Source organism: Chiroxiphia lanceolata, chromosome 1 (genome assembly GCF_009829145.1).
Source record: "Chiroxiphia lanceolata isolate bChiLan1 chromosome 1, bChiLan1.pri, whole genome shotgun sequence".
Classification (NCBI taxonomy): Eukaryota; Metazoa; Chordata; class Aves; order Passeriformes; family Pipridae; genus Chiroxiphia; species Chiroxiphia lanceolata.
The window spans coordinates 99,924,573-99,938,828 of NC_045637.1; the positions used below are offsets into that span (position 1 = coordinate 99,924,573).

Sequence of the window (14,256 nt, forward strand, 5' to 3'; positions counted from 1 at the left end):
GTTCCAGGACACCTGCAGAAGATAAAACTGTTGTAGAGAGAGATTTACGGATCTGTTATCCATTGTGTTTTATGAAAGGGAGAACTTGTTATTTGGAGATTATATGTTATCATGAACCAATGACAAATTTTATTATAAATGTCATTTGGTATCAACACAAGAATAGTTGTAGGAGATTTTTATGTTCAGCTCCCAATTTTTGATTGCAGATTTAACAAGTCTTCACTTTGCCTGTCTCTTTGCCTTTTCTTTTCCTTTAATATGTACTTAACACTAAAAGTCACTGTGTTATACATAAAGAAAAACACTGTTGTGTTGGCACTATAGCAAATATGATATATGAATTAGCAGTTCACTTCTAAATACTGAAACTAGAGAAAGGTACACAGAAATCCTGTACTCTCTGAAGCATAGGAAATATACATACCTTTTCTTCTTGTACTTTTGAAGACATTGTTCCTTCAATTACAAGCAAAATTTACAATGGATAATAAACAGGATTCACATTCTCAGCACTCAGTCAATTAAAAGAAATACCAATTGCGTTCTGTGAATATCGCTGTGTTGCCAAACCATCAGAGGAGTTGGTGAGTAGGAGGAGTGAAGGTGTGAGAACTGAAAAAATTCCTACTTGATCAGTCACAGAAGCTAACGTGTTAGCTCAGCAGCAGGGAAGCTGGGACGCTCCCAGCTGCTGCAAAAACTGCGTGTATATGATCCCTGGCACCACCAGTTGGGACAAGATGAATCACAAGTGCATTGGTAGCAAGCTACCATGTCACAGTAAGACAGATGGAGGTGGTTACTTGCCTGATTGATTACCTCTTGGGCTACCAAGGGCTTTTCCAGCAGGCTAATGCCTTTGTTTTGGCGCTGGAGTTCCTGGGAGCAGTGTCTGCTTGGGTCAGCACCATGCAGAAATTGCTGCCTATCCGGTGCATGGGCACCCCACAGAGGAAGAGGGAAGTAAGCTAGGAGCAAGGGGTAGTGGGTGACTACAACATGCACCGGAATAACATACTTCCCATGCCTCCCTGATAGGCACTGCTCTTAATGAATTTTCAGGCACATGCTGAGTTAACAGGAGTGAGCAGTATTGAAACATCCTTTAGTTATACCCAGTGCTTTACAAAGGCTGATTAAAAAACGAAGGAACAGTAGGAGTAGAAGGAGGAGAACAAGATGGGACAGGGAGTGGATGGGGAGAACAGCTCTATTTTTCAAATGCTGAATACAAAACCTCTGCAACAGATGATTTTACATGCAAGCCTGTACCTTATCAGGGCAAAGATAAAGTAAGTGGAGTCAAGTATTTCTCCTCTGCACACAGCATATAGCCCCTTACTCTGCCCAGCCAGCTTTCTCAACTTTGAGCTTTAGAATATAAACAACCAATAAGTAAGGACAATAACTGTAGCTCCTGCTGAGAGCTAACTCTGCCCATCATGCGTTTGCTGGGTCCTAATACAGGACAGTGAATAAAGCTTCATTACAGAACAATGGAGGTAGCTGCCAGAGACTACAGATTTGAATAAACAACAAATAAGCAACATCTGCTCCAGCATATGTGTATGGTAAAAAAAAAAATCACAAAATAAAAGAATCTGTAAATGCCAAAAGCAACACTAAACTGCCAGTGCCAATGTAGAGTGAATTTTTAATTGGACATGCATACAGGCAGGCTGTGGGTATTAGTCTCACATATGTCTGGTTGCTGCCAACCTGGGACTATAGATGAATTTAATTAAATAAGGATTATCCCTTCTCCCCAGTACAATTACTTATTTATAACAATGATAAAATTGCATAATAAGAAAAGATTGTAATATTTTTAAAAACAGAGCTAGCAAACACTCTTCTTTTCCTGTAAGTCGTTCAGGAGTGTTTAGGGGTTTGAACGTCTTTTAAAATTAAGTCTCGGGATTCTGCCAAGAGAGGGGGGAAAAAAGCCTTATCATAAAGTCTACTGCAGTTAAACAGCTAGAATCTACATTATAAAGAAATATAAAGAAGACACACAGCAGCCAGGGAATTGGCTTTCATGGGGCATGTAGAAAAATAGGCAATTGGACTAAAATTGAGGCCAGGTTGCACAGCCAAGGGACAGTACTACTGGGACAAGTACTTCTATACCCATCTTTAATATGCTCTATCTAGGCAAAACAGTCTGTTCCCGTCAATCTCTATTTCTTCTCATATTGGGAACCTCACAGTTTCACTCAGGTGAGTTCTCATTTCAGCAAGGTCATGTCAAGCTCTCACATCTTCATTATCACTCACATCCTTTCCAAAAGAGCCCACAGTCAAATGAGAGTGGACCCTTATGGTATCAGGTGCTCCATGAGCCTTGAAAAAGAGGCAGCCTGTGCCCTAGGGAATTTGGAGGCCAAATACAAATTCAGGTATGCTCTGACAGAAGGTGAGGTTTTCTTTGTGTAGGCTCCTGACGGACTCTATTTCCCACTCACTCATATTTTGAGGACCCCTACTTATGGGTTTGAGCCACATTCTGATGAATTTGATAGGAACCTTCTTAAAAGGTAGGTAAGCAAGTTGAAGCTGCAAAAATACTTCTTTGGGTATGAAGGTATATGCCATTTAATAGCAGTGGAAAAAAGAGGAAGAATATGAAAAAAGCCTATAAAAAAAAGCTGGTAATCTCCACTTTAAATTTAGGCCAAGTATCAATGACTTTAAAACAAGAGAGAAAACGAGAGAGAGAGAAAGAAAGAGAGAGAGACTACAGTATTTAAACAAAACTCTATAATAGTATTATTATTCTGCAAAGGCATACACCTTACATAAGTTCAGTTCACTTGTATGATTTTGGTTGACCACTTAACTGAATGACAGTCTTATCAGAATTAAATCAAGTAATTGCTGTCTGCATTTTCTGCCATGAAATTAAGAGTAAACATGTGCTTATTCCTAGGTCATAAAAGAGTATTCAGGGCATACTGGGGTTTTTTCCCCCTTGTCTTGTGGTTGCTATGCCTATACAACCTGTTAAATCCTCTGTATAAGGGTGTCCATAATTAAATAGTGCAGTCATTTTTTAAAGATGGACAAAGAAAAGAAAAAAGCATTTGTGTCTATGTTGTTACGTTTTGAATTCTTTCCCCACTGGGCTATGTCCACATTCTCTTTTTTTTAATTTATCACTGAATATTTATCCAAATGGTGTTTTTCATTGCACCAATCCTGGGAAATTGCTATTCTTTCTGTAGATACTGTTATGAGCAAAACTACTGCTATGGGTTCTCATCTTTGTTCATGAAGATCAAGACATCTATCGGAAAACAAAACCAAAGTAACCTCATGTAATTCAGATGATAAGTCTGAATAGCAACAAGGACCTGACATTAAACCCCATAAGATGCCAGAGCCATGTGTGGACAGACTGGACACATACACCTCTGACAGAATGCCATAGGTATGCAATCTATTACATCGTTAGACGTCATACCACCACCACCAATCCCTCAGCAAAACAGCAAATATGTTTATAGATAATTTGAATACACAAATAAATGCTTTAGAACTGAGGAATTCATTATTCTATTCCATCACCTTCACTGAACTCTAGGATTAACTAAGGAAACCCCACATATTTTGATAAAAACACTGACCTCACTGAAGTCAGTAGGACATATGCCTCTACCTTAAACAGGCTCACAATTTCACTCCTGCAAATACAGCTGTCACTCTAGTCAAGGGTACCTCTGAATGCCCAGCACCAGTGGATATCTGAGGCTTTTTTAGATACCTGTGTAGGAACTTGGGTTGCTGTATTATTTGTGTTGGCTCCATGGAAGTAATATAACGTAGTTCACAAAAGGTGAGGGCTCACCAAACTTCCAGCTTTCTCCTTTGCTGTCTGCTACTTGCTACTTATTAGTTCTTTCACATTAAACTTATGCCCCATTTAAAAAAACCTAAACCCTGCCATTTCTGCTCTAAGCACTGGATACGAAAGGTCTCTACGGAGCAAGGACAGGTGTTTCCTGCTTTGGAGACTGAAGAGCCATTCCCCCAATATCGCCATTCCTGAGAGCAAATGCTTCTCAGGATCCAAACTCAGATTGCCCCAAATGACAACATAACATCTGGTCCAACAGCTTTGCTGTTAATCCTTTCATAGGCTCCTCAAATAACTTACTTTCTAACATATGATTCACTGTTACATCAGCTCATGTGGTGGTGGCTATGTGATACAGTAGACACGGATGATGGGGTAGAGGCCATGCCGCCACCAGAAAGTTCTGGCTGAATGGTCCTATTTGAGTTGGGTACAGAATGGCTGCATAGCTCCTATCTCCAGTTTCCTGGCTGACTTACCTCCCAGGGATCTGAGAGTTAGTGTATAAGGGGTCATTTGAGTCTGGCAAATAATTCACCAAGGAGGAGCACAGATTTAGTGTTGCTTGGTAGACCAAAAAGAGGTCTGCTTAAAGCATCAAACAGGGACCCCACAGACTCAAAGTTGCACATGTGAGATACTGTTTTCATGTGCACTCACTGTGTCTCCTTGACAAGCTATTTTACAGCCCTATGATTTATCAAGTTGTATAATCTAGACTGTCATGTCTAGAATGATGCATTTAAATGCCAGAGGTGATGGGAGCAGAGAGGGAAAATGTATTGTTAGGTAAACTTTAGAAGCAGTTACATGGAAACAGTGTTTTAAAAATAAAAATGGGTAAATCATTTCTTAACACTCAACTGAAGTGGTGTCAGGAGCATTTCCACGTAGAGTTTCATCCTCAAAACTCTGAATCTGAAAAGAAAAGGAAGAGAGGAGGAAAAATTCTTATTGATGATAATGATCTTTAATGTACACCTTATGAGGGGAGTTAGGAGTAAAAACACAAAACAAACAAAAAAAATTCAGCATGTTTGAAAGTGAAAACATAACATCTTTCGGATTGTTCCCTTTTTGTTGTCTCCTCTTTAAAATAGTGTCAGAACCTTTGTTCGAAGTAATCAATATACAAAGGTTGTAATACACTAACAATCTTATTTGAACAGCCTTGGAGAACTATCCCTGGGGAAAAAAAATATGACTTAGCAGAAGGAACCCAAGGAAATATTCTTGCCAAAGAGTGTATGTACAATCAGTTTTGTTTTTTTTTCCTCTAGGAATGAAGACCCATTTGACTTTTTCATAGTATCAATGAGAACATCATGTCATGGTGCTGCATAAACGCCTTCAGAAAAAATAAAAAAATTAAGAGAAGAGGTGATCTGTTAGATACAAGTAACACATGAACATTGATGTTGGGTGTGTTCTCCATGCAGTCTGTTGCTTAAAGGGATCTCTAATTCTCTCTTTGTCAAAGGCTAGAATACAAGAGAAGGATCACTGTATATGTGTCTGTTATTCTGTTCTCCACACATCTGCTACTGGCCATAACCAGACTATTAATTTAGGTGGCCCCATGGTTTCAGACAATACATGGTCTTAATTTAATGACGTGGTAGAGAATACTCAGAAGTTAAGCAATATACACCCCATCTAATTTGGGCATACAGCATTCAACAAATTTTGTTAGACATTAAACTGGGCAGTTTATGATAACCTGCATTTACTGCTTTGTCAAATGTCCTCCCTTTTGTGTGAGCCTCTAGTCACAGGGCTGCAAATCCAGCATGCTAAGTGCTTTGCAAAGACATATAGGCTGTTCTGGGACTACAAATTTGCAGTGCTGGAGATCTCTTAAGTACACTCTAATTCCCATTGAGGTTGATAATCAGATTTGTGCTTTCGGTTTAAGTCAGCCACTTTTTTGAGCATGTGGACCACAAGCAAAATTGGCTCCTTTCTTGGCCTGTCTTTGGCAGGCACCTCACATGCAGGAGAAAGGTGAGGCTGTTTTGCAACGAGGTGCAATGAAGCCCACGCTTTCTCTGATGGCATCAGTGGACACTGGCAGGTAGGATATGCTGAGGCATTTTTGTTTCCTGGGTCAGACAGCCCAATGTAACACATGCAGAAATGTGTGCTCTGGACTGTGCCCCCCCTCAGCAATATCTGCACAAGAACAGGATGGCTCTTTCCTGCTGTGCAAGGTGGTTTCCCAAGTGCCACCAAGCCCTGTTTCAGTAGCAGTGTCTAACAAGAAGCCCTATACAGGATATAACTTATTCTTCTCCACTTCACTTGTGCAGTCGCAGGTATGATCTTTGCAGCATCCAGCAGAGTAGTCTTACGCTTGCCAGTGTCCTGTGCTTTGGTCTATTGGGTATTGACATCGGTCAGCAAAGATGTGAAAGCAGTGGATACATGGTCAAGTACTTCCAGCCGTCAAAAATGTTCTTGAGTTTGGCATAATGGGAGGCAACATGGTTATTAAAAAGCATAATTTTAAATAATCAAGTACAATGATTATTCAAGCTTGTCATGGCCAAGACACGTACTAAGTACTTCATTTAAAAGTGGCTACATTTTTACATTTGCTTCCAGAGGACCCGTTCAAATTACATAGAGACATCATAGCATAGTTCTTTATATTAGACAAACACGCAAGGTTGAATTCCTTGGGTCAAGTGCAGCTGAATGTTGCTCTGTGTGAATAACAGTTACAGAATTTAGCCTGAAATTCTCCAGTTGTCTGGGCCAGACTTGGATGCCATTTTTGAGGACTTACTTAAACTCATGTGAATAAAGTTATTTAGATCTGACCTCAAATGTTTACAGCTGGCAACTCTCCAAGAGAGCTGCAAAATGCAGTCATTTACTGATAAAACTTGACAGCAGAAGCTATAGTCTCATTTTCATAGGAGCACAAAGCAAATAACTTATCCCCCAGAAAGTCATAGCTGATGTTGTGTAAAGGTTCCCAGATTTTTTTCATTTTACTAACCTCCTGTAATTTCTGGGCCCTTTTTTTCCATAGTGCAGTATATAAAGAGAAGCCAATAATGTTTTATCTAAGGGATCTTGGAGATCTCCTTCACTACAGTATTATGAAGTCATTTATACAGAGAAACACAACACATTTGCTTGCACGTTGTGTCAGTAGCTATCCTGAGGCAATGAATATGCCACCAGAACTCCTGTTTCCTTGAGAGATTCATTGAGTACAGTAGATGGCTGTCGTTTCTCTTAGAGAGCAGCCACATTTTCTCTATGCAGTCTGCATGCAGGCTGTTGGTAAAGCTGCATCACTGACAGTTAGACAACAATGGGATATTTAACATGGATCTGAGTTGGTCCATTGCCTGGTTTTTAACACTGGAGGAAAATTTTGCCACTGTTTAAAAGAAGTTTTTGCTTGATATTGTTTAGAGCTATCTGATCTATCAGTACATGTGATAGTGTTGTATAATTTCCATTTGCTTAAGTTTGGGATTTCAAAGTTAATAATTTTTCATTTTGTACATCCACTGGGCTACCGCATGCTCTCCATGTAAAGTATATTTTATCCTCGGTATTTCATCTAGCTCCCACTACATCAGGGTATAAACATGCCAAGTGCTAATCTCCTTTGTCTGACAGCAGTCTGGTACAGCAGTCCAGTCATTTTTTTGGTTTGAACCAGAACAAAATTTGCTGCAATTTGAATTTTTTTTTACCCACTGCTTAGCTTTTGTAAATTATTTCAAAGAACTTGAGACACCTAAATAACAAATCAAACAAGAGAAATTATAAATGAACTACATAAAAATAAATGCCTCACTCATGTGCAGTGTAATAAATACTCAGGTCATGAAGAAATTATGTCAGGGACTATTTCCTGGGGTTGGATGGGACATTAAAGATCATCTAATTTTATCTCCCCTGCCCTGGGCAGGGAACTTCACTAGGTCAAGTTGCTCAAAGCCCCATCCAACCTGGCCTGAAACACTTCCAGGAGTGGGGCATCCGCAGCTTCTCTGGGCAACTTGTTCCCATGCCTCACCACCCCCTGAGTAAAGAGTTTCTTCCTAACATCTAATCTAAATCTGCTCTTTCATTTTGAAGCCATTCTCCCCTGTCCTGTGACTCTCCATATTTCTTGTAGGCTCCCTTAAGGTACTGGAAGGTTGTAATTAGGTCACTCTGAAGCCTTCTCTTCTCCAGGCTGAACAATCCCAATTCTCTTAGCCTTAGATCATCTTGGTGATGGTCCTCTTTCCAACAGGTCTTTTCTGTGCCAGGGACTCCAGCACTGGGCGCAGTACTCTAGGTACGGTCTCACCAGAGTGGAGTAGAGGGAGAATATCACCTCTCTCAATTTGTTCATAGTTACAGGAAGATTTTTGTCTTTTGTTCCCTTTTCCAACATTGTTTTAGAATGACTGTCTCTTTAAGTATGAATTTCTGCCCCCTCCCACCCCCCCCTTCCTTCTGGAGTCAGGAGGAGAAGGGAATAAATAAAAAACATCTCGGTGGGGAACAGAAACTCCTTCTGTTCTTTAGACCACATGGGTGTGCCTAGAGAGTCCGTGTGGCACTGTTCTTTGCCATGGCCACAGCCACCACTTCTGACACTCTCAGACCTGCCAGACTGGCTGCTCTCACTGAGCCTGGACCCACTACCTGAACCATCACCACTGCTTGCCCTCCACCGCAGCCAGGGAGAAAACAAAAGTGAAATTGTCTGCTGCCGCCTCGTGGGACCACCACTGGCCTGTGCTGAGACCACTGAACTGCCATCGTCTGCCACCCAGCCAAGTCAAGCAGTGCAGCATCTGTGCTGTAGGTAACACGTGGCAGAGAATAAAGAGGTTCTGAACTAACACCACTGCTACAGTGAAGACCTGAACTTGACCAAGTGACACAGTATGGGCAGTTTAATAATATAATTCTTTGTGAACAACACAGTTTTCCTAGATTTTTGCTTTTGTCCTGTTTCCCATTGTTTTCTTTTGCTTAATTGGGCAGGGAGGGGGTGGTTGGCTGGGAGGACCCTCCACCATTTCTTTCCCCCTTTGTTCCTGGAGGGCCACGTGGGGTTGTGAACTCCCCTCTTTCTGGGTAAGCTGTTTCCTTTACATCTTTGTGGTTGTTGCTGTTTCCTTGTCAGTAAATTGGTATTTTTTCAGTTATACTTCCTTGCATTTTGCCTCTCTGTATTGATGGGAAACAAAAAGGGGAGGGAGTTCATTTTGTTGGAGTTCCTGCCCGAATATTTGTCTTTAAACTAAGACAACCTGCTGGCCACACTGTTTTTAGTGCAGCCCAGAATACACTTGGGTTTCTGGGCTGCAAGCATATATTGCAGGCTCATGTTCTGTCTCTATCCACCGGCACCCCCTACTCCTTGTCATCAGGGCTGCTCTCAATCTGTTCATTCCCCACCCTATATTGATACCCCAACCCATGTGCAGCATCTTGCATTTGGTCTTATTAAACTACGAGATTATTCCCATTGGTCCGCTTCTTGAGCTTGTCCAGGTCCCTCTGGATGACATCCTGTCCTTTAGGTATGTCAACCACATCACTCAGCTTGGTGTGATTAGCAAATTTACTGAGGGTGTACTCAGTCCCAGAGTCCACTGGGACTCTGACCTGTTAACCCTTTGCATGTGAGCATCCAACCAATTTCTAATCCATTTAAGAGTCTTCTCATCAAATCCATTTCCATCTACTCACGTTGATTACCTCTGATCTCTCTTTCCCTCTCTCTCAGGAGTTACAGAGAGAGAAATAAAGTGAGAGCTGAGAAACCTGTTTGATATGTCAGTTTGCTGTAAATATTGAAATGTGTGCTATAAAAAGAGAGAAAGAGAAAAACATATTTTCCACAATACTTTGACATTTCTGTTTCAATTCTCATTCCATCCATACTGCTTCCTTGGTGCAATTCTAAACGGGAATGCATGGGCTACGTGAGAGATCCTGCTTCACTGAGCATCTTAAGTAAACAGAAGATTTCAAGAGCCATCTGGCTAACTGTGCCTCCAACTTTTGGGATATGATGTCAAAACGGGACTTTTCAGATGGATGATGTACTAGCAGATTAACAATCTATTTTAATGGAAATACATCTTTAGGATGAAGACCTTATATTCATTTCTTAACAGCAAAACATACAAAACAAAATCTAAAAGCATCTAAGTGAATAAAAATCAAGACTGTGCTTTAAATGGTGCAATTTTTTTGTACTCCTCATCTATGCCTTAGGACATATTTGAAACAAAATTGTTAGGTTCTAGTTAGGGATTTTTGGGTCTAATGCACAGGTTCTGGCAGCTCTAGTCACAGAAAGTTAATACCTTGTCATCTACTCTGCACATTGTCCTGTAACAGAGATCCTGTGCCCACCAAGGCTAAAGGGGAACATAGGCCCCCATCAGGCCTGACTGAATTCAATATCCTCTGTATTGGCTTACATCACCAATGATGGCGGGTACATATTAAGGTATCTACTGTGAAGTGGCTGAGTCACTTGACCCACATAATTTGGCAGCCTCTGTGACACCAAGAACAATCTCTGGTCATGGGATAGGTCTTAAAGAGGATGTGCAGGGGTTTTTTTAAATGCCACAAGCTAGTAGCTTCAGCACAGAAATGAGTCCACAGCTAAGTAGAGCTACACAGTACTTAGTCATATTAGGAAGTATCATTGTCACAAATGGGGTGAGGTTCCTCATTTTCTCCTAAATGCATGTCCCCTTTTCATTAATTTTCTTTCATAACCATCTTCTTCCCTACCTTCTAAGTTCCCACACTATTTATGGCTAAAACTCCTTTTGCCAAAATGTCTCTCCTTACCATATAGGTTTGGCTTCTCAATGTCCATCCGCTGCTTCTGAGCTTCCAAAAAGACTTGGACGTTGAACCCTTTTGCTACAGAAGCACCACTGAGGAACCGAGGAGGGATTTTTGTGCAGACATCAGGTTCTTCTGTACCAAACCCCAAATTAAGCAGAATCTCCACTGGATCCTTTTCCCAGAACACCAGCCATTCAGTGATGCTGTGGTGAAAACAGGATTATTTACATTACTGTCTTGGTACCACCTTTCCCTTGCAGTAGTTATCATATGGTCTTGTTTTTAACAAGCAGCTATCTTCCCTTCTTTCCCCCTCCTGTGGGGACTACTTCTTAAGTGAAAGTAGTCATTTTGGGTTACATCGCTAAAAGATTAATATACATTCCTCTCCCCAAAGGAATCTGGTGGCATTACATCTAGATAGCTTAGCAAGTAGAACATTAATAAAAGGTGTAGGTTCACAGCTCTGCAGGTTCCCTTCTCTCTAGACAAGGCATGTTGCAGCTGCCATAAGAACTCACAGCCTTTTATCTTCCAGGGGATTCAAAGCCCGCTGCAGTTTCAGGTAGGTTTTGATTTTTGCACTGATGCAAATGCATCGGAGATCAGATACATGTTATTGTAAAGATTATTTTGCTCTTGTTCAAATAAATGAGTACATGGCTTTTAGAGACTGAGACCTTGACTGCTTATTTAAAATTGTATTCATATTTGTTGATCCCTTGATGAACTAACACCTGGTATTCCTCAGTGGAAATACATGGATCTAACTAACCTCTTGGGTGCATCAGTGAGCACGAACAAGTGGGAAGAGCTGAGATTCTTGCATCTTGACATAGCTGGACTTTCTGAAAACTCTTGCAGGGACCTGGTTGATAAAAAAGCAACTGTGAAATGTGTTTACTCATGTGCTCCTCTGGGATGTCATTATGATTTTTTCCTAGAGTAAACATTTGCATTTTCTCTTGGTTTATAATGATACATAATAGCAATGCCTTAGAAGAGGAGCTGCCATCAGTGTGGCAATACACTTATTCTCAAGAACAGTATGTTACAGTAGGTGTGAGAATGTAGGTGTGAGGTACCAGTTAATTATAAAGGTGGCAGAATGGCTCACTTTTGACAGATGGTGAATCTTTGGGGAATCTTTAGAGAGCATGGTTTCTCTAGCCACCTACTTCAAAAGATATAATCGCTCATAATAAAGTTTTGGAGACACAAGGCACAATGAGTTGCAACAGCAGGAGTGGCACCTGAGAATGATTCTCTGCTTCATTTCTTATTGTGTCTGTAGTTGTTACTCTGTAGAGAAATAACTGTTTTTCAAAGTGCTCACACTGTAAAAGGAATATCCCGCAGCACAGTGGTCTTTCTCAATGGGTTTTGTCATGCCTAACTTGAATTTTACCTACACATACCTATCAAGATCAGTAGCAAATGTTTATATACAGTAGAAACATTATATTGACAATTTTTTTTATCATTGCAGGTTATCCATCAACTCACATCTTAAACAGGCCTAGAAGGATATGTAGATTTTTGAACTAACACTGATATCAGTATGAGAGAAGGAAACTGCAAAGAAGAATTAAAAATAATTTGGTGGTTTTTTTACCTTTTTGTCCCCTCAAAACAGAAATCTTTCAAACTAGAGAAAAGACCAAAACACTGATTTCATTAAATAAGGAAACACTTTAGCCTGAGTGACAAAGTTGCAGAACAATATCACTGTGGGAAGATCAAGTCATAGTTGAGCTAGATTAGTCATAGAATAATGCAACATGCGCTATTAAGAAAGGGAAGACAAGTGCCCTCACATTTCATAAACCAATAGCAGTACACACTAAGCCCCTGCTATTTAAAAGTAGGCACTACTAGTTGGGTTCCACCATCTGCTGCAGAACCATTGATGATGTATATAGAGCAAATATGATTAAAATAAATTTTAATCCCTGGGTTTTTTTAATTAAAAACTCCCACAATTAAAATATATTATTTAAAGTTTCATTCCAACACATGCTGGTAGGATTTTTTTTTCGTATGCAACAGTTTTTCAAGTATATTAGAAATTTTGTGAATGTTTGTGAGTATTGATTTCTCTGGGCTTAACATCAGGGAGTAAATGTGTTTGAGAGTAGTGACAGTTGCAGAATACTTGCAAGAGTTTCTGGAGGAGGAAATATATGCCATAAAACTGGTAACACTGTTTGCTAGATTCCAAGTGTGCTATACCTGTGAGCTGTATTTGATTATTTAGTGAGGATGAGAAGGGAATAAATCAGATGCAAATACACTGTGCCCATCATTGTCACTTGCCCTCCGAACACCAAAATAACGGTCTTACTGATCCTCTCAAAGCTAGGGTAACATTTGCCTATGAGCAGCAGTAGATAAACTTTGAATGCCACAAGAAAAATATTGGATGGGTTTTGTCTATAAAAATAAATGGAAGAGAAAAGGTTTTAAAGTTTTCTCACCTGTTTAACAAAATTCTGTCAGTAAAGAAGGAGTAAACCTCCTTTCATCTTCTCTATTGTATTATTATTCTACTTGTAAATCCGAGCATGAGTTCCTTCTGGCTTACTCAGTAAAAGAATATCCATCCAAATTGAAAATATAAAGGTTACCAACATCCTGTAATTCATGTAGTAACATAAACTAGACTTTCTAGCAGTAAACTGAGTATAATTTGAATAAGAATCATCTACTTGTTGTATACCATTTCTTAGTCATGTGCCAACAGAAGCTATAGATTCACTATAAAATGTGAGAACTTAAAAAAATTAGATTAGAGAGTGAGTTAATAAGTATATATTCCTCTCTGTAAGAGAACATTATAACACAAAGTGGCTGGTGATGTGATTTCCTCAATATCTCATATTGCCAGGACTGAATAAATAAAAGTGCTGCCAAATAAAAACCTAGCACTGTAGAAAACTGGTCAGGGTGTTCAGTAAAAAATGTAATGATGACTTTAATGATGTTGTGTTTATAGGAGATGTAGGCAGTAGCAGGTCACCAAAAAATCAAATGGCAGAACGTGATAGTTTACCCCAAATTGGGTAAGAGGCAGTAGCTGGTGTGGCTATACTCTAAAACCAGGTAAACACAGGGTGTGACACCTTAAGTGGTTTTCGTTGTAGGCTAATGAAAGTTGAATTGTCCTGTACTTCTGTGGGTCAAAAGTATCCCCATACTAAGCCACCCAACCTGTCAAGTGGTGAACTCAGGAGCTCATGTCCACCTCATGACTAGGATAAACTTTTCATCTTCAAGTAGTGCAACTCAAGTCATTTCACTCATGGTTAGAGCCTTCTTTCTCTAATGAAAAGACTCTCATGAGAAGTTTCTCATTAAAGAGGTTGACATTTATTAGAGGGTTTTTTCTCCATATTTAATAGGTCACAGAAATAGTAGTGGGGAGGGTGCAGTATTTACATTTCCAGATCTAACACTAGATCTAACACATTTCCAACACTAGAAACACTGAATCTCATTACCAAACTGGAAAATACTTCAGGGGAAATAATGCCCTTTAGAAATCTATCAGAAAACCT

General features: G+C 39.9%; 1 protein-coding gene across 1 annotated transcript in view; it reads right to left on the bottom strand.

Moving 5' to 3' along the window:
* Window positions 1–12,089, bottom strand: part of ITPRID1 (ITPR interacting domain containing 1) — a 28,257-nt gene extending 16,168 nt beyond the window's left edge. The window contains 5 exon segments of the mRNA XM_032686301.1: window positions 4,717–4,780; window positions 5,738–6,315; window positions 10,700–10,902; window positions 11,475–11,567; window positions 12,001–12,089. Of these exon segments, the coding sequence (XP_032542192.1) occupies window positions 4,717–4,780; window positions 5,738–6,315; window positions 10,700–10,902; window positions 11,475–11,567; window positions 12,001–12,089 (1,027 nt within the window).
* Window positions 12,090–14,256: the final 2,167 nt, after the last annotated feature.